The following is a 20,466-nucleotide window of genomic DNA, read 5'->3' as shown; positions in this document are numbered from 1 at the left end:
GGACTCAGCTGTCTTAATGGAGAGGAGGAGACCCCAACCACAGTCAAATATTTTTCTCACCTCCACTCTCGATCAACACGTCAAACAGGTCGTCCATGTGCTGGCTGGTTGCAGTGGGTACCTGCATAGACAATAAAGACCAGTCAATACCTGCCTCAGCGCCTAACAGACCTAGAAGGTCAGTCCAGTGTGTTTTAGTAGGGTGTTATAAAAGCTCTATTACCTGTGCAGCAGTCTGCATTCTGCGCGTCTGTTTAACGGCCTCTTCGTAGCGTGGCGGGTCCTTACTCTTGGGGACGTGGTTTGAGAAGTTGGGCTGGCAGGGAGAAGGGGACTGATGGACAGAAAAAACAATGAGATATAATCCCTATAAGCTCTAAACAACCTATGCGGTTCACATATTCAACACAACTAAATGAATACGTGGATATAATGCAGTTTTTAAACAATACCTTGTTTGTTGGACCATTGGGGACTGCTTGGTTGGACGAGGCCCTGGCAGGGGACCTGCTCCCTGGGGAAGTGTTTAGGAAACACTGGGGGATCTCTGTCTGACCTGGGCCTGCTCTGAACTGGAACCCAGAGCCTGAGGTGGTGGTGGTGCACAGTGGGACTGTCATCTGTAGAGGAATGATGAACAGTGGTTAACCCCGTGGTACACACTCCTTCTGGGGCAGATAAATACTGGTCAGCTGTAGTAGTACACACCCTCCCTTAGAAGGCACACAGTGGTTGGACAGGGTACACACTCTCTCTGGGAGGAATAAAAAGTGTTTATGTTTTATTATGTGGTAGTACACAATCTCTAGGGACATAATAAAAGGCATGGGGTATCAGTGCAGTGCAACACAAAGCAGTGTGTTTCTGGGTGTGAGAGCCTTCTTCAATGAGTGTTGTACTGCAGTTGCTGTTGCTAATTCTAGCTGGCTGTTGATTCGGCCCAGTGCAGCTCTGCAGACCTGGGTTCAAATAGTATTTGACATCTTTCACTGAAGTAGTGTTTGCTTGAGCTTGCATTTGAGTGACAGATGGACGGAGTGTGCACTTTTGGGACTATTCAATTGGTAAAATCTTTGTCAGGCAGGCCCAGTCAAGCACAGCTTAAGTATTTGAAGGAAAACAAATGCAATTTAACCCAGGTCTGGTCCTATAGAGACTAGATCAGACAGCGTAGTCTAGTGTGCTCTCTGCCTGGCCGTCAGTCAGCACCTGCTCCAGTAACCGGAGCTTAGACAGGCTCCGGCCCTCCTTTTGATGTGACTAGGAGAGGAATTCATCACCCTTGCCAGGCCTGCTATTACCTTGGCAACTCACTAGATAAATCACCCAGACAAGAGAATATTAAAGAAGTTGGAGAGGGAGACTCTCTGCTTTCAAAACACGGCTAATGCCCTAAGAAATGTGATTAGGCCGGCCCATCACAATAGAATGTAACCAGCGATTTATAAAGTGTCTCTGGAAATGGTGTTATCCCAGAAAAAGGGCACAAAAACAGGATGTGCAATTTATTCAGTGGAACAATTCATCCACAGACCAGACAGCAATTTATTTAGTTATGGTTTGGTGCAGCACACAGCCCATGGAGAGTACTATAACACAATACACAGAGACACTACAATACAGGTGGGTAAAATGGTGTCTGCAGACAGTAGCTTGGGGAATATCCCACTCTAAATATGGGATTGGAGTAAATTAAACCATATATTCTCACCTGTGCCATGGGTTGGGTCTGGGTGGTGTGTTGGTGGGGTGCTGAGGCCTCTGTTTTCTGGATGAGGCCTGGAGCTGTAGTGCTAACTGTGGTCTGTAGGACCGGCTCTCTGACCTGCAGCTTAATGCTGTTGTTCGGTAGCTGAATGGTGGCAGTGCTGGTGGGCATGGAGACAGGCAGCAGGATCTGTGTTCCAGGCTGGCCAGATAGCGAGGTCTGAGGCTGGGGCTGTCTGAGGACCTGATGCACCTGCTGGTGGCTGATGAAGAACTGAGGCAGGGGGGATGTCTGCACCTGGCCTGAGCTGGGCTCCTCCTGTTTCACCACTAATAGTGGGCTATGCGCAGAGGCAGAGCAGTTTGAGGCGGCCCTGCCCTCTTCTTTGACCTGGGCCAGGGCCATGGGGGCTGGAGGGCTGGGCAGACCCCTCTTCTCCACCTCTAGCTGCATCTTCAGCTCCTCCACCAGCCTCTGCTCCTGCTCCAGCTTCCTCATCAGCTCCTCGATCTGACGCTCCTTCTCGTGCAGTCGCTGGTCCTTCGCTGAGGTTCTGGTCTCCATTGGGCTGTCCTCCAGGCGGCCTTGGTGGGGAGACGACCCAGAAGGAGTGGGCCGAGCTGGGGAAAGAGCTCCTGGCATCCCAGCCTCCTCCATGCCCAGGCTGGAGACCTCCGAGGGCGCGGGGGACACAGGAGGTGTGGAGCTCATGCTCTCAGGTTGTGGGGCCCCTGTGTAGCCTGTCAGCACCATGGCAGTGGCAGCCTGGCTGCTGGGGATCTCCTGATAAGGCTTTAGTCTCTCTATCAGGTCAGTCTTGGTGCCAGACACCGGAAGACCTCGCAGTTTCAGCTCCATCTTCAGCTCAGCTACCTACGGTCCAGGTATAATGAACAGTCATGAGTCATCATAACAAAAAACAAGCCCTCTCAATAAATCTCCATACAACATGTCACTGCCTAGGGGCTGCGCTCTGCCCTTTAATAAACTCAGCAAAAAAAGAAACCTCCATTTTTCAGGAACCTGTCTTTCAAAGATAATTTGTAAAAATCCAAATAACTTCACAGATCTTCATTGTAAAGGGTTTAAACACTGTTTCCCATGCTTGTTCAATGAATCATAAACAATGAATGAACATGCACCTGTGTAACAGTCTTTAAGACACTAACAGCTTACAGACGGTAGGCAATTAAGGTCACAGTTATGAAAACTTAGGACACTAAAGAGGCCTTTCTACTGACTCTGAAAAACACAAAAAGAAAGATGCCCAGGGTCCCTGCTCATCTGCATGAACGTTCCTTAGGCATGCTGCAAGGAGGCATGAGGACTGCAGATGTGGCCAGGGCAATAAATTGCAATGTCCGTACTGTGAGACACCTAAGACAGCGCTACAGGGAGACAGCTGATCGTCCTCGCATTGGTAGACCACGTGTAACATCAGCACAGGATCGGTACATCCGAACATCACACCTGCGGGACAGGTACAGGATGGCAACAACAACTGCCCGAGTTACACCAGGAATGCACAATACCTCCATCAGTGCTCAGACTGTCCGCAATAGGTTGAGAGAGGCTGGACTGAGCGCTTGTAGGCCTGTTGTAAGGCAGGTCCTCACCAGACATCAACGGCAACAACGTTGCCTATGGTCACAAACCCACTGTCACTGGACCAGACAGGACTGGCAAAAAGTGCTCTTCACTGACGAGTCGCGGTTTTGGCTCACCAGGGGTGATGGTCGGATTCGTGATTATCGTCGAAGAAATGAGCGTTACACCGAGACCTGTACTCTGGAGCGGGATCGATATGGAGATGGAGGGTCCGTCATGGTCAGGGGCGGTGTGTCACAGCATCATCGGACTGAGCTTGTTGTCATTGCAGGCAATCTCAACGCTGTGCGTTACAGGGAAGACATCCTCCTCCCTCATGTGGTACTCTTCCTGCAGGCTCATCCTTACATGACCTTCCAGCATGACAATGCCACCAGCCATACTGCTCGTTCTGTGCGTGATTTCCTGCAAGACAGGAATGTCAGTGTTCTGCCATGGCCAGCGAAGAGCCCGGATCTCAATCCCATTGAGCACCTCTGGGACCTGTTGGATCAGAGGGTGAGGTCTAGGGCCATTCTCCCCAAAAATGTCTGGGAACTTGCAGGTACCTTGGTGGAAGAGTGGGGTAACATCTCACAGCAAGAACTGGCAAATCTGGTGCAGTCCATGAGGAGAAGATGCACTGCAGTACTTAATGCAGCTGGTGGCCACACCAGATACTGACTGTTACTTTTGATTTTGACTCCCCCTGTTGTTCAGGGACACATTATTCCATTTCTGTTCGTCACATGTCTGTGGAACTTGTTCAGTTTATGTCTCAGTTGTTGAATCTTGTAATGTTGGTACAAATATGTACACATGTTAAGTTTGCTGAAAATAAACGCAGTTGACAGTGAGAGGACGTTTATTTTTTTGCTGAGTTTATATCTACCATATAGTGAAAATCTATGTTTGAGTAAAATAATCTATGTTTGTACGGAGCAGGAGTGAGCTTCACCTTCATTTCGTCCAGGTTGGCAGGTAGGACACCAGGCTTGCGGTTTGTCAGAGTCTGGTTAGACCGTGCTGGGGCAGCGCTGGGTAGAGAGACCACGATGGGACTGGACAGACTGCTGCCACTCAGAGACACACTGGAGCAGCTGTTCTGACCCTCCGTCGACCTGTAGGAACACAGACAACGGGAGGAGGGTTTAGTGTTCGAATGGGAGAAAGAGTTTCCTGTATGTCCCATCATTCAACGGTCTCCGCCCGGGACAATGCACACAGGAATACTAAATATCTAAGGCAAACAGAAGCTGTGCAGGAAACAGATGTGGCAGATTACATCGCTATTATCCAGGTGTGGACTTATTCTGTTAGGGAGGATTGTTTGCTTGAATCCCATTGTTCAAAGGAAACAATGTTTGCCCTCCAGGTGTAGCGATGATGTACTAACCGCCCTCAACACAAAGCTGCCAGTCAATTAAACTGCAACTAGAATGTGAGGGCTAGCCACATTACTTGGCCTACGGTATGCAAGCTGCGGTAACACATAACATCCCAATGTCCGTTTTACAGCGGGCCATACTTGAGTGGGGAAGGTAGGATGGTCTGGTAGTTGTAGTGCTGCTGCTGATGGCTCAGTATCTGCAGCTGGAGGAACTGCTGCTGCTGATGCAGTAGCCTGGCGTAGGCTGAGTCCATGGGGGCCTCGTTGGCCTCCTGTTTCTGGTCCGGGGGGATGTACTGGTGGTACTTTAGCTTCTTCACCCGCGGTTTGGGATCCTTATTCTTCTTACTGCGGCTCTTGTCATTGGGTGTCTTTGGTTGGCTTTGCTGCACAGGGGAAAAGAAGAACGGTTACAAACTACTGGATACTACCCGGGAGCAGCAGTGAAACGTTTTCACTGAAAACTTCAAAGGTTCATCTCACTGAGTGGATTGTGGACATGTTTAGTGTTCTGACTGTTATGGATAACGTCTAAACATCTTGCCAGTATTGTGAGGCTTGTACATGAAATTGTGTCCACTTCATACTGTAGTATCAAATTAATATGTGGGACATTGTGATAGCGCACAGTGAGAAAGACCGGATGGGGAAATGGAATGTGGAAAGGGATGTGGGGTGACCCTTATTGTTCAGTAACTAAATTACAGGATACACATTAAATGGCTTGGCATTTGAGAGGTAGATGCAAGCCATAAAAATATGCATGCAAGCCATAAACACCAATTCAAGTTGGTTTATGCAAACACACAGCCTCGAATGTGTTCCCCCCTGTTCTTCAACACGGGAGGGGCAGAGTTCAGAAAATATGAATTTGCTTTGAGTGTAATGGACTGTGACAAATGCCCAAGTTATTGCTTTACTCCCTTCTCTTGCTTCCATCCTTTATGCCCTGAAGGCTAAGAGAAAGCCTGTCACTTAACCTTAATTGAAGACTGAGAGCGGCTGGCAGTTTAAGTCCATGGATTTGTAAAAAATTCCTCCAGGCCTTGTTGTGCTTTGAACCACATTTGAATTCGCCGAACCATCAGTTTGGACTCGTCTCTGCCTGCTCTGACGGGTTCTTTCACTGTGACCGAACACAGCCCAAGTGTTTGTCCTCCCCTGACTTGTTATCTCTGATTACAGTTCCAAAGGAAGCAGCATGAAAACCACAACAGATCAGAGAGAGAGAGTTAAATATCAGAGGTGACTTTCATGTTTACGGGGTATATTTAGTGTTTGTAGGAAAAGCTTGCTCAGCTAACTGGGATCAAAAAGGAACCAAAACATCGTCATTGATGAAATAAATAGCTTTCTGTACCAAGAGACAGAAAAGTTTGGTTACAGCTTGTAACGTGCTCAGCTAAACACTATAAACAAATGTATGTTTAATATTTGCATTGAATGTACAGCTTTGCACATTGCCATGAAATACCATACCTTTGCCACAAGGTTCAAGTACTGTCCATATGACATCACTTTCTTTCAAATTTGTGGCTCACCTTTACTAACATGGGCCCCGGCTTTGGAGGGGCAACAATGGTGATTGGCTGAGGCGTGGTCACCAGGCGATTGTTCTGATGCTCATTGGTGGAGACATGAGAGAAGTTGAAGAAGTCTGTTGTGGACTGGGAGGTAGGTGGGCAGTGCTGAGATAGAGACAGAAACCACATGGCCCGTTCAGTAAGGAGGGGAACAGAGGCCTGTAAATCCCCCTCCCACACTAAGCCACAAGGGCAGAGCAACTGGAAAAAGACTAACAAAAGATGGATGTCGTCTAACAGAAAACAGGAGGAAAATAATATTTTCTAGCAAGCAGAATTTGATATATAACAGGCAGGTGCAATGGGAGACTATTATTTAGGCCCAAAATGTAGAAATATAAAATATTTACACTGTTAGTCATACCATAACAACACAATTTAAGGTATTTATAGGTGAGGTACTGCGATTGGACCTACCTTCATGGTGATGGAGCTGGTCGGTGGAGAGGTGGAGAGGGCAACAGGGGCTTCTGTCACTCTGGGGGTTCTGGGGGAGGGTGAGGGGGCAGAGGAGCTCTGGGACTCCTGGCTGGCCGGCTGCTCTGGGGACAGGGCGTCGCTGCTGTCCTCGTCAAAGTTGTACACATCCGGTGTTTTCGTCTTGGGGAAGTCATTCTCCACCTCACTGTCTGGGGGATCTGCAACGTAACACGTGCAAAAGCACAGCTTATTAATTACAAGTAGACCAATGGAGAGAGGTTTGTACTAAGTTGTTTCTCATGGTAGTCACTGGAAATGTCTCAGTGCTGTGTTAGTCGTAATAGGCACTTTCAGAATTCTACACTATACAAATATGCAGGGAGTGGGAGTTGAATGAGTTATTTCGCCCTTAGCCTGAAGATAATGTATAAAGTCAAGAGTGTTCTCTACCGGTGATGCCGTCCTTGACTAGGCTGGGTTCCACAGGCAGAATGTTCTTGACCACCAGCTCCATGGGGCCGGGTCGCTGGGCCAGCTTCTCATTGAGGTCATCAGCCAGCCTGGCTCTCTTCAGCATCATCTGAGTAGCCTGCAATGAGGGCTCCACATGGGTCTCTGTGGGACAGACAGCAACTCATCAGTAACTGCTAGTCTACCTAGAACTCACAACAGTACTGTTCTACTACTGTGCGTCTCACAGTAGAGACTGTTTAAGGTGGTATGTCCTCATACGTCAAAGACAATCAATCAGACAACTGGTTGTAACATCTCAAGAATATTTAATATCCTATGGATTGTATCCAATAGGGAGGGGTACAATTTCACAGGATCCTCCTCTTCCGTCATCATCTCTCTTCTGAGAGCTAACTTGGCCAGCTAAACGTGCATGTACTTTCTGTTGCTAGCTGAGTATGCTCCGTATCATCTGTCTTCTCTACAGCCTATCATAAAGCATACAGTACATGGCAGTGAGGTTACCTTGCAGGATGTGCATGCGGACCAGCTCTGAACGTTCAGGTCTACTGCGGATTTTGTGCTTCAAGAAGTTCTCAGTCTGTAAGAAAACAACATAAAACTACATTTAATCGAGATGATATGGAATGGCATATGTATGTGATAGTGTGTTTTTATCTCAATGAAGTACAATGAACACTAGTGTTAGTGAGGTCTTACCCTGGACCTCTGCAGGCTGCGGATCTGTTCGTGGAAGGCAGCAGGGCATTTCAGTGCTATGGGAGGGAAGATCAACATCATATACAGTGAGCTCCAAAAGTATTTTTATTTTATTTAACTAGGCAAGTCAGTTAAGAACAAATTCTTATTTACAATGACGGCCTAGGAACAGTGTGTTAACGACAGATTTTTACCTTGTCAGCTCGGGGATTGGATCCACCAACCTTTCGGTTACTGGCCCAACGCTCTAAACTCTAGGCTACCTGCCACCCCAAAGTATTGGGACAGTGACAATGTTTTGTTGTTTTGGCTCCGTATGAAATGATACAATGACTATGAGGTTAAAGTGCAGACTGTCAGCTTTCATTTGAGGGTATTTTCATCCCCATCGGGTGAACCGTTTAGAAATTTCAGCAGTTTTTGTACATAGACCCCATTTTAGGAGACCAAAAGTATTGGGACAAATCCACTTATGTGTATTGAAGTAGTCAAAATGTTATTATTTGGTCCCATATTCCTAGCACGCAATGACTACATCAAGCTTGTGACAATACAAACTTGTTGGATGCATTTGCTGTTTGTTTTGGTTGTGTTTCAGATTATTTTGTGCCCAATTTAAATGATTGGTAAATAAGAATAGAATATGTTTCTAAACACTTGTACATTAATGTGGATGCTTCCATGATTACGGATAGTCCTGAATGAATCGTGAATAATGATGAGTGAGACAGTTACAGACGCACAAATATCATACTCCCAAAACATGCTAACCTCTCACCATTAAAATAACAGGGGAGGTTCTTTTTTTACTGGGGGGGGGGGGGGGGGGGGTTTATTATATGCCTCTAACTTTTTCACTCATCATTATTTATGATTCATTCAGGATTATCCGTAATCATGGTAGCATCCACATTAATGTAGAAGTGTTTATAAAAATATTCTTATTTACAATAAAAGTGACTACAAAATGACACAATACATTATTTACCATTAATTTCTATTGGGCACAAAATAATCAAAAACACAACCAAAACAAACAGCAAATGCATCCAACAAGTTTGTAGAGTCACAATCTTGATGTAGTCAATGCGTGCTAGGAATATGGGATCCAATACTAAACTTTTGACTACTTTAATACACATATAAGTAAATTTGTTCCAATACTTTTGGTCCCCTAAAATGGGGGACTATGTACAAAGAGTGCTGTCATTTCTAAACACCAGATATGGATAAAAAAAAACTAAAATGAAAGCTGACAGTCTCCACTTTAACCTCATAGTCATTGTATATTTTCAAATCCAAAGTGCTGGAGTACAGAGCCAAAACAATCAAAATGTGTCACTGTCCCAATACTTCTGGAGCTCACTGTATCTACCTATATCTTCTCATGGGTAAAAGGTAAACTCGTCCTCCTGAAATGTCATATTTGAGACATTATGTAGTTGTACTTGATGACAAGCTGACGACAACAAGGAGAGACAATAATGTCTGTTATTTCTTCGGAAGAGAGGATGACTTTGCTACTACACAATAGCTGACGGGAGTAAGACAGGATGTCTCTGAATGTTCCACTCATCCAACTAGTGAGACAGTCAGGCCGAGACTTTGATTTCATCAGACACACTTATCCTGCTGTTGGCATGGCACGGCTACACCCATTAGTCACCTCTAACTAACACAAGCACTGTTTGCTCTCTCTACACACACACACACACACACACACACACACACACACACACACACACACACACACACACACACACACACACACACACACACACACACACACACACTGAGGTCTGAACACACACAGACCAGTGGTTCTTCTTAGTCAGAGTGAGTGTGTCAAACTCAGAGGAGCAGAGCTAAGCATTCCTGAGTGTCACCCTAGCCCTGGCACGCATACCTATTGTAAGTCCTCTGTGTGGGAGAACCAGAGCGATTTACCCAGTGTCGCTGGCTTCGGTGGTTCCTGTGCTGCCTGTGCTAGTGCCGAAGTGGGGGTTACTGACCTCCAGCACAGGCCCAGTCGCTGACTCATACAGCTCTGACTGTGGAGCCTAATAAGAGGAGCTTAGAGTCCACATGGAGGAGGCCTCTTAGGGCTGGACAAGACAAGACAGAGCACACTCCCAGCACTGAGAGGGCTCTGGTCTGGGGCTCCTGCGGCTTTAGCCACAAATAACTTAGCTACACCACTGTTTTCCCTCTCTCTGTGTCTGTCTGCTGTCTGATTTCTTATCAGTCTGTCTGCTCTAGTCTGCAACCCACTGGCTCCCAGAGAGACTAATCCAGTAAGGGCAGCAAAAGGAAGGATTCTGCTCCACTTTGCTGACTTTGAGAGCTGGGTGTGGAAGTTTTCAGTATGCCTTTTGGTTTCTGGTATGCCACTGGCCACCGATGTATGCCTCACTGTGGGTTAAGACCTTGGACCATTCCGAGTATTTATTTATTCTACAAACATCATGACGAGGTTGTGGTGGAGGGTGGTCGAGACATCAGTGGTGGCAGAATTCCACTCCTGTATGGTTGTCATAATAGTAGCAAATCAGACAGCACGTAGTTCAATCTATGGTATTAATTTAGGTAATAATTGTATGACATTTATTTTCTGAAGGCTTTCTGGAACCAAGACCCACTTTAATGACTGTGGTGTGGGTGCAGTTATAATTTTCCTACATGCCAGACCAATAACCTTAACTCTGGTAGAGGTGAGTTACAGTATATTAAATCCTTGGTGGTTTGAGAGTGGCGGTGCCCAATGCTCAGTGGTTATACTCACGTGGCATGATGCCCTGCTCCACTAGCTGCTCACGTGTGCGTCTCTGCTGCAGGCGGCGCTGGAGGACTGTGGGAGAAAAGCAGAGATAGGTTAGAGTTCAACCTATGCCCAACTAGCCTGGTCCCAGATCTGTTTGTGCCGCCACGCCAATGACCATAGGAGTTAGAAAGACAACATAAACATATCTGGGAACCTCCATTGACATCCTAGAGCGGGGACGATGAACTGAAAATGATCGATACCAGTCACTGGTGCACAGTCATGTTATAAAATTCAGGCAATTTATCGCAATATGGATTTTGACCACCCAGTTCTACTACACACCCAACCCACAGATTAAGGCAGTAGGTTACTTAAGACAGAAACGATAGGAGGGACGTTGGTCGGGGAGGGTAGTATAACGTGAAGGTCTAGCAACCCAAACGGTGCATATTCCACTCTGGACAACTTTAACATTTTAGCGAATTAGCAACTTGTAACTACAGTTGAAGTCGGAAGTTTACATACACTTTAGCCAAATACATTGAAACTCAGTTTTTCACAATTCCTGGCATTTAATCATAGTAAAAATCCCCTGTTTTAGGTCAGTTAGGATCACCACTTTATTTTAAGAATGTGAAATGTCCGAATAATAGTAGAGAGAATCATTTATTTCAGCTTTTATTTCTTTCATCACATTCCCAGTGGGTCAGAAGTTTACATACACTCAATTAGTATTTGGTAGCATTGCCTTTAAATTGTTGAACTTGGGTCAAATGTTTCGGGTAGCCTTCCAAAAGCTTCCCACAATAAGTCGGGTGAATTTTGGCCCATTCCGCCTGACAGAGCTGCTGGTACTGAGTCAGGTTTGTAAGCCTCCTTGCCCTTGCACACTCTTTTTCAGAACTGCCCACAAATGTTCTATAGGATTGAGATCAGGGCTTTGTGATGGCCACTCCAATATCTTAACTTTGTTGTCCTTCAGCCATTTTGCCACAACTTTGGAAGTATGCTTGGGGTCATTGTCCATTTGGAAGACCCATTTGCGACCAAGCTTTAACTTCTTGAGATGTCTTGAGATGTTGCTTCAATATATCCACATAATTTTCCTCCCTCGTGATGCCATCTATTTTGTGAAGTGCACCAGTTCCTCATGCAGCAAAGCACCCCCACAACATGATGCTACCACCCCCGTGCTTCACGATTGGGATGGTGTTCTTCCGCTTGCAAGCCTCCCCCTTTTTCCTCCAAACATAACAATGGTCATTATGGCCAAACAGTTCTATTTTTGTTTCATCAGACCAGAGGACATTTTTCCAAAAAGTACGATCTTTGTCCCCATGTGCAGTTGCAAACCCTAGTCTGGCTTTTTTATGGCGGTTTTGGAGCAGTGGCTTCTTCCTTGCTGAGCGGCCTTTCAGGTTATGTCAATATAGGACTCGTTTTACTGTGGATATAGATACTTTTGTACCTGTTTCCTCCAGCATCTTCAACAGGTCCTTTGCTGTTGTTCTGGGATTGATTTGCACTTTTCGCACCAAAGTACGTTCATCTCTAGGAGACAGAACGCATCTCCTGCGTGGTCCCATGGTGTTTATACTTGCGTACTATTGTTTGTACAGATGAACGTGGTACCTTCAGGTGTTTGGAAATTGCTCCCAAGGATGAACCAGACTTGTGGAGGTCTTGGCTGATTTCCTTTGATTTTTCCATGATGTCAAGCAAAGAGGCACTGAGTTTGAAGGTAGGACCTGAAATACATCCACAGGTACACCTCCAATTGACTCAAAAAATGTAAATTAGCCTATCAGAAACTTCTAAAGCCATGACATAATTTTCTGGAATTTTCCAAGCTGTTTAAAGTCAGTCAACTTAGTGTAGTGTTGACCCACTGGAATTATGATACAGTGAACTATAAGTGAAATAATCTGTCTGTAAACAATTGTTGGAAAAATTACTTGTGTCATGCACAAAGTAGATGGCCTAACCGACTTCCCAAAACTATAGTTCGTTAACAAGACATTTGTGGAGTGGTTGAAAAACGAGTTTGACTCCAACCTAAGTGTATGTAAACTTCCGACTTCAACTGTACTGACTACTTTTTAACTACTTAGCTAGCATGTTAGCTAACCCTAACCTAACCCCTAACCCTAACTCTGAACCTTAACCCCTAGCCTAGCTAACGTTAGCCACCTAGATAACTTTAGCCACGACAAATTGGAATTCCTTGTAAAGAACATTGTGTAGTGGACAAGATGTTATGAAGAAGAAAATTGTGTAATGGACCTAAAAAAAATTGACCAGTCACCAATTTCTGTTGACACACCACATCACAGCCCAGCCAGAACAAAACAGGAAGTCCTGTTCCTCCACCTAAGACATCTTATAGAGACAGCCTACAGACTTTCTGCATGGCTAACCTACCAGACAAATAGCAATAACACTCTTCTTGGCACTGTGAGTTTACATTTGAACGATTACATGGGCTTTAAATATTAATATACAAGCTCTCTTCAAATAAAGTGAAGACAAGGACATACTGAGGACGGACTGGGATGCAAATGCAGAGGTAACTTTACATAGATGTTCAACTTGAAATAGAAAAACATAGATAGACACAGGCAAAGGATGAGTCTTTCTCAAGTACCACTGTAGAAATAACAAACCCTGAAGACTAATTACAGTGCAATGTTCATTTGTCCGAGTCACCTCCGAGTTGGAGATGATGTCATCCCAGGACTGAGTGAACTCGGTCTCTTTTGTAAGTGCCGCCCCATAAAAAGTGAGATGTGTAGTCTTGTTTTGGAGCGGTAAGCACTGATCCAAGTCCTTGGAACATAAAAAGACAAGAAGGCCTCTTATGCAGGAGGCTCCAAATCCTTGGACGGCACCCAATGTTATTTTTCTATCATAATAAACTGCAATGTGAGCCCAGTTTAAACATGTTATAAACAGGCGAGCGTGGACGTGTTATTTCAGTGGAATAACAGTGATCCTCAGCAAAAATATTTGAAGAGGAAGGTGACGGTTGATGGTGACGAACGACGCGGCGCTGTGAAGAACGTTGGGGCCCTTATCGTCACCAAGGCACTGTGTTCATAGTGAGGTCGGACTGCTGCTGGAGTAGACTGCTCATTGGCTATGGCCAGATGGTCAATGCACAGTCAAACACACACACACACACTAAACACTACATACTACACACACACACCCAGGCCTGCTCTGCTCTAGTCCCCTGGGACAGTCACTGCGTCTGACCAGGCCAACGTGACTCACTCCAGCTAAAATAAACTGGGCAGCTGTGAGAAGAAGGCCTGGGAACCATGGAGTCTGGAGGTGGCATGGGGGTGGGGGCCGGGACTGGAACCCAAAGCATTGTACAGAGTGGGGGGGGGACCGCTCCCACTGGTGGACAGAGGAGCACAGAGAGTCCCAGGGAGCCAAGGCAGGGGAGCAACTGAGTCCATTCTCAGAGCCCCCCATAACTTTTTCAAGCCCCTCTGCGCCTCCAGGGCTCAGAACACTGTGTTCCCGCTCCCTATCCATGGTTCCCATTATACGTTCACACCAGGGTCAGGTTAGCGTTTTTTGTCATGAATGTTGTTCTGGAGGAAGTTCTGCAGCGGTCACTAGCTGGAACAGCCACAAAGACATAAAATCAGATTTCGACCCTATCTTTAACCACACTGCTAACCCTAATGCCTAACCCTAACTTTAAATTAAGACCAAATAGCTCATGTTTGTTTTCATTCATTTTTACGAAATTGTGACTTTGCAGCTCGCCTATCTAAGGGGAAATCGCTCAGTGCTGCCTCCAGGACAAGACTCATGACAATACACGTCAACCTGCACACCAGGGGGGCACCGACACAGATAGATCATTCAGGAAGATTGGAGAGAATTACCATTGGTTGGTTTCAATATTCATATTATCCACTTTGACTGGACTGGAAAAGAATGCTAAAGGATAATTGACGATTTAAGAGAACAATACTGCCATTTCAAGTTGTTATTCTTGACATCAACGTGGCAGTACAGCCCATGCCTGAGGTGCTCCTTACATTTTGTTTGGCCGATGTCAATAGTGCTGTTCTCAGTGAACCCTGGCTGACCTCTGTGTGAGGCAAGTCGGCTGTACTCCCCTGCTCTCCAGCACAACATAAACAGAGGTACTTCACAAAGCTCAGAATGTACATAGCCTTTACTAAAATCCCTGTCTCCTGATTCTATCTCTAATCCCCTGCCTATGTTCGTCTCAACAAAACTCATCTCTGGACAAAGTCTACCGTTAGATCTCTTGGCCTGACTTTTTCCTAGAAACACTCTGCGTAAATATAAAAGAGAATCTGTTTTGTTATGGCTACACTGTTATAGAAACAGTCTGACACTGACATAAGCTATGTTGACATTACAGCTGGAAATATACAGTATTCTCATTGCAGCTCAGCTGTGCTCCATGCCCTTGCAAATGCTCATTCACTCTGAGTCAGTTTGTTGTTTGATGTATGCTCGAAGATAGATAAGGAATAAAACATTGGCAGATCCATCCAACTCATCCAAGCATGATTCTACACCCATGACCCGAGGGGACACAACACCTTTTAAATATGACCTACATTGAAGCCAGGTAATAGAGTCACATCACCTTTTCTTTACACAACAAATTGTTCTTTGAAACACCTAATACTATCAGGAGCTGCCCTGTAACAGTATGCAGATCACAAACAGAATGGGGAGCAACAGTATTTCCAGGTTTAGCATTTCACTGGGGACTATTCCTCCCAGCCAACATACTGTACAGCAGAATGCTATCGTTCAGGAAAAGGTACTAACTAAAAGTCCTGGGTTTAAGGATCCTAATAATATGATACACTATATAAACCCACCTCCCTAGTCCTCTCCCTCATTCTGGCCTCATTTTGACTTTGCTTGTTTCTAATAGAAAACAACAACTCTTTACACTATTGTGATGCTCTTAATCCAAACGGATACTGGACATCATTTAATAGCTATTCGTTCTGTAATGCCCTATCATTTCTTGGTGGGGCTCTCTGTCTCTGTCCTAGCCCAGCGTCAAGGTGTTATCATCAATTAATCAGTACAGATTACTCTGACATCACTGCCGCTGGTCAAGTTGGTCAAGGCCTATAAGTAGCTGTATATTTCCTTCAAGGTAATCACGTTGACTGAAAAGCAGACCTAAAGCCATACACATTTCACTGTAACTCCATTATTTTACTGAGAACTTTAACAACTATTTGCCTTCTAGTGAGAATATACTGTAGTTAAAAAGTCCTAAACACACAACATTTTTGGAGACAACCGTAGAGGAAACCAAAATGGATTCTGATTTATGTTGACACTCGGCTTCACGCCAACAACGTAGTGATGCTACCTAGCTGTGAGAGCAAGAAAGAGTGAAAAGGTAAGCGAAAGAGAGAGTGAAAGAATGAGGAGGGAGAAAAGGAAAGACAGAGAGACAGGGGCACCTGATTTAAATTTACCCCTGCAGACGGCGGGGGTCTCCACGTCGAGGCACGCCATAGAGGAGGAGAGAGCCGGGTCGCTTAGCGGCCGGGTCTGGAGTCCCATGGAGTGATCAGGGCAGTGAGGAACGAGGACCAGCATGAGGGTTTGGTAATGAAGGGAAACACCCAGCTAGGAGCGTATGGTAAGAGAACTGTTTCTCACAGTCTGGTACGTACAGTCCCTCCCTCTCTCTCCAGTCTCTCCAATCTCTCTCTGCCTGTCTTTGTGTTGGTCTCAGCGGGAGCGAGTGTGCGCTCACTCATGCTCTGGCTGGGCTCAGCCAGTAAGAGTCAGGAGGAGGAGGGAACACAGACAGACGAGCCACTGTTAACCCCTGCTGGGTCACTCTGCTCTGCTCTCAGTGCTCTGCTCTTTCAACACTAGCCTCATTAGAACTAAAAACAATGAGTCAAGCAACTTTAATTACCAAAACAACACAGAGAAGAATATAAACCTTTTGACTAAACCAACTTCTGTCCTAAAAGTCTATAAAAGTAAGTCATACTTTCAACCAAATCATGAAGTATGCTAACTACATGATTGTATTGAAATGTCATTTTAACTTCTTGTGTCTTTCTTGGCCCAAAAACATTGAGTATTTGTGACTTTTGAGTGCGAGGATGAAAAGCTCCATGAGAAAACGAGCCGGGAGTCGATTTTCATACCATGTTGTGTCACTGGATAAGAATGACAAAAACAAACATGCTGAGGCCCCTGGGACATTGATGTTTATCTTTGTCACTTTTCCCAGTTGTAAAGTGTGTATTTCTGTCATTTAGCACATTCTTGTTATTGCCATCATTTTCATTTCACTATTTAGACTACAACACTACACTCAAAGCACAAACATGACATTAATACAATCTTATCTATTGTTTTCATTTGTGTAGACCCGACCGTAGCTGTTGCTGACTAATATTGACATAAGTATCAATATTTTCTTTCGGATTTCAAACAAAATCGATGAAATGTAAACATTAGAAATGGGAGGTGGTTGCATTAAACCCTGTCTCCTTCATAATGTTGTCTCGGAGAACATATATCAATCTGGTCTTTGTGTCCGAGAACAAATAACAGCAAAGAGAAATATCACCCACCCAGAGGAGACTTCTAAAGGGACAACAGGGAAGAGAGAACACTGAAGAGTGATAACAGATGAATAGGTGGTCATTTCTAGCCGGTTAGCATTCACATACAGGAAGTATGAGTAATACGCCTCAATGTTCAAGGACGACTTGGGAACAGTCATGAACGTGTTAACCTTACAATACTATAAAATGACACAACTGCAAGCTGAATGTCTAGATAAACAGCTGTAGTCATATTATGACACTAACAAAGATACAGACCCGAAAGGAAATGACTGGCCGGTACCATGTGTTCAAATGGATTTGGAATGCTGCTTAAATGAAAGCAAGCTCCTTTATAGAGCCGGTCCTGATCTTGATTCTAGCCACTGTTGTGCAGGTGAATCCACTACAGGGGTCTTCCTCTTAGGAAGAAAGACAGGATGCAGTCTGTGCTCTAGACGGCCCAGATGCTCCCTGTCACGTGCCTGGCTGTCAGCTCCTGCTGGGGCCCAGGGAGGGAGAAAGAGCCCTGGTGGGGAGGGATTCATAGAGCTCAGACCTGGCCTGCAATGGGATCAATGTGTCTGCAGCCCAGAACAAGAAGAAAGTGGCAATCAATACAGAGAGTGGCACAAGATGGAGTACCAAGCAGAGACACTGGCCTATGAGAGCTCCCCACTAAAGGGGTGTGTTAATGTTGCAATGTCAAGGGCCTCCACAAGTGCATACTGTATGGAGTAAACACTTCAATAATGGATAGTATGATGTCCAATGTGCATCACTATCAATACAAAAATGTTGGGTCCCGCGTATCACGTGAGCTGCATTGGAAATTATTAATCAGACATTAACCAGAAGAGAAAACAAACAGCGAACTTCCTGTATTATTCTGGTGATAAAAGACATCATAGTCTGAGTCGAGTCCAAGTTTTCTGAGGGTGGGGCTTGTGAGGGGAGGGTAGTAAGGGTCAGTACACGAGAGATTAAACTTGGCCAGACGCATGTATTTTGAAACTGAACAAATCAAAAATCTCCCCTACATCATCACATCATCAACAAGGCGTAGAGTGCAACACATTTGAGTTTTCCCAGTGTCTGTCTCTTGGGCAGTAAGGTTGGGGTGAACAGTGGTCTCCACCCCATACTCTCCATTCCTGACTGTGCCCTCTCTAGGGACTGGGAAAATGTCAGGATACCACTCAGGGTGGGTGAGTGCCAGTCTGCCCACCAGACACTGCCTCAGTGCTACCCCTCACTATGGTTCACATGCCAGGGGAATATTTCCAGACTGGGTTCTGGCTGTGGTTGTGAGAACCAGTGGGTTAGGAGAGTGAGATAACAGAGGAGATCTCAAGATACTGAAGGTCCACAATTTCAAGGAAAATGCACTGGGAAATATTCGTAAGGAATTCATCATTAGTGAAAAGTTAAACTAGAGGCTCAACCTGTTCATTGACTTTTGTTGAAGTCTGTTCATCAGAATCTGCATCTAATTTATCATACTCATTAATAATTCCCGCTTTTCTGAGAGCAACCAACAAACAAAACACTTAGTGGCCCAAGGAGAGGACTGACTTTGGTACTTGATGTCAGGAACCGTTCAAGCTGTGATTATGTGTTGGCTTCCAGATGCAATTCCAGTATAATTCCCCACTTCTCTCCACAAACAAATCTCTCTGGACTGGAGAGGAGTTTGTTTTCTCACTGTCAGGGCAGGCTTGCTCTCTGATGGATCACATAGAAACCAGAGTCTCTGGGTTAATTTCAATCGTATTCCCTTGATTTTTCAGAGCCTCGGATCTGCTTCAATGCATTTTGAGAAGGAGGCAAGGAGAGAGGATGCAATGAATCAATTGTACACTGCTCAAAAAAATAAAGGGAACACTTAAACAACACAATGTAACTCCAAGTCAATCACACTTCTGTGAAATCAAACTGTCCACTTAGGAAGCAACACTGATTGACAATAAATTTCACATGCTGTTGTGCAAATGGAATAGACAAAAGGTGGAAATTATAGGCAATTAGCAAGACACCCCCAATAAAGGAGTGATTCTGCAGGTGGTGACCACAGACCACTTCTCAGTTCCTATGCTTCCTGGCTGATGTTTTGGTCACTTTTGAATGCTGGCGGTGCTCTCACTCTAGTGATAGCATGAGACGGAGTCTACAACCCACACAAGTGGCTCAGGTAGTGCAGCTCATCCAGGATGGCACATCAATGCGAGCTGTGGCAAGAAGGTTTGCTGTGTCTGTCAGCGTAGTGTCCAGAGCATGGAGGCGCTACCAGGAGACAGGCCAGTACATCAGGAGACGTGGAGGTGGCCGTAGGAGGGCAACAACCCAGCAGCAGGACCGCTACCTCCGCCTTTGTGCAAGGGGGAGCACTGCCAGAGCCCTGCAAAATGCCCTCCAGCAGGCCACAAATGTGCATGTGTCTGCTCAAACGGTCAGAAACAAACTCCATGAGGGTGGTCTGAGGGCCCGACGTCCACAGGTGGGGGTTGTGCTTACAGCCCAACACCGTGCAGGACGTTTGGCATTTGCCAGAGAACACCAAGATTGGCAAATTTGCCACTGGCGCCCTGTGCTCTTCACAGATGAAAGCAGGTTCACACTGAGCACATGAGCACATGTGACAGAGTCTGGAGACGCCGTGGAGAACGTTCTGCTGCCTGCAACATCCTCCAGCATGACCGGTTTGGCGGTGCGTCAGTCATGGTGTGGGGTGGCATTTCTTTGTGGGGCCGCACAGCCCTCCATGTGCTCGCCAGAGGTAGCCTGACTGCCATTAGGTACCGAGATGAGATCCTCAGAGCCCTTGTGAGACCATATGCAGACACATGCACATTTGTGGCCTGCTGGAGGTCATTTTGCAGGGCTCTGGCAGTGCTCCCCCTTGCACAAAGGCGGAGGTAGCGGTCCTGCTGCTGGGTTGTTGCCCTCCTACGGCCTCCTCCACGTCTCCTGATGTACTGGCCTGTCTCCTGGTAGCGCCTCCATGCTCTGGACACTACCCTGACAGACACAGCAAACCTTCTTGCCACAGCTCGCATTGATGTGCCATCCTGGATGAGCTGCACTACCTGAGCCACTTGTGTGGGTTGTAAACGCCGTCTCATGCTACCACTAGAGTGAGAGCACCGCCAGCATTCAAAAGTGACCAAAACATCAGCCAGGAAGCATAGGAACTGAGAAGTGGTCTGTGGTCACCACCTGCAGAATCACTCCTTTATTGGGGGTGT

At 45.8% G+C, this 20,466-nt stretch overlaps 1 protein-coding gene across 6 annotated transcripts in view; it reads right to left on the bottom strand.

The window, feature by feature from the left end:
• Positions 1–20,466, bottom strand: part of LOC129830600 (myocardin-related transcription factor B-like) — a 48,787-nt gene that overhangs the window by 4,409 nt on the left and 23,912 nt on the right. For 3 of the 6 annotated variants that reach the window (XM_055893163.1, XM_055893170.1, XM_055893158.1), the window contains 12 exons: positions 10,644–10,709; positions 7,862–7,917; positions 7,667–7,742; positions 7,139–7,303; positions 6,686–6,906; positions 6,227–6,373; positions 4,824–5,071; positions 4,254–4,416; positions 1,712–2,581; positions 453–620; positions 224–334; positions 61–121 (listed from right to left, as the gene is read on the bottom strand). In XM_055893163.1, the coding sequence (XP_055749138.1) occupies positions 61–121; positions 224–334; positions 453–620; positions 1,712–2,581; positions 4,254–4,416; positions 4,824–5,071; positions 6,227–6,373; positions 6,686–6,906; positions 7,139–7,303; positions 7,667–7,742; positions 7,862–7,917; positions 10,644–10,709 (2,352 nt within the window). Of the gene's footprint in view, positions 1–60; positions 122–223; positions 335–452; positions 621–1,711; positions 2,582–4,253; positions 4,417–4,823; positions 5,072–6,226; positions 6,374–6,685; positions 6,907–7,138; positions 7,304–7,666; positions 7,743–7,861; positions 7,918–10,643; positions 10,710–16,111; positions 16,439–18,796; positions 18,942–20,466 lie in introns of those variants that run through there. The other 3 variants (XM_055893186.1, XM_055893174.1, XM_055893178.1) reach the window with 3 other exon arrangements.

The sequence above is a fragment of the Salvelinus fontinalis genome, chromosome 2 (genome assembly GCF_029448725.1).
Source record: "Salvelinus fontinalis isolate EN_2023a chromosome 2, ASM2944872v1, whole genome shotgun sequence".
Taxonomy (NCBI): Eukaryota; Metazoa; Chordata; class Actinopteri; order Salmoniformes; family Salmonidae; genus Salvelinus; species Salvelinus fontinalis.
Note: the sequence above shows the minus strand (reverse complement) of the source record. Positions and strands in the feature narration are given on the sequence as shown.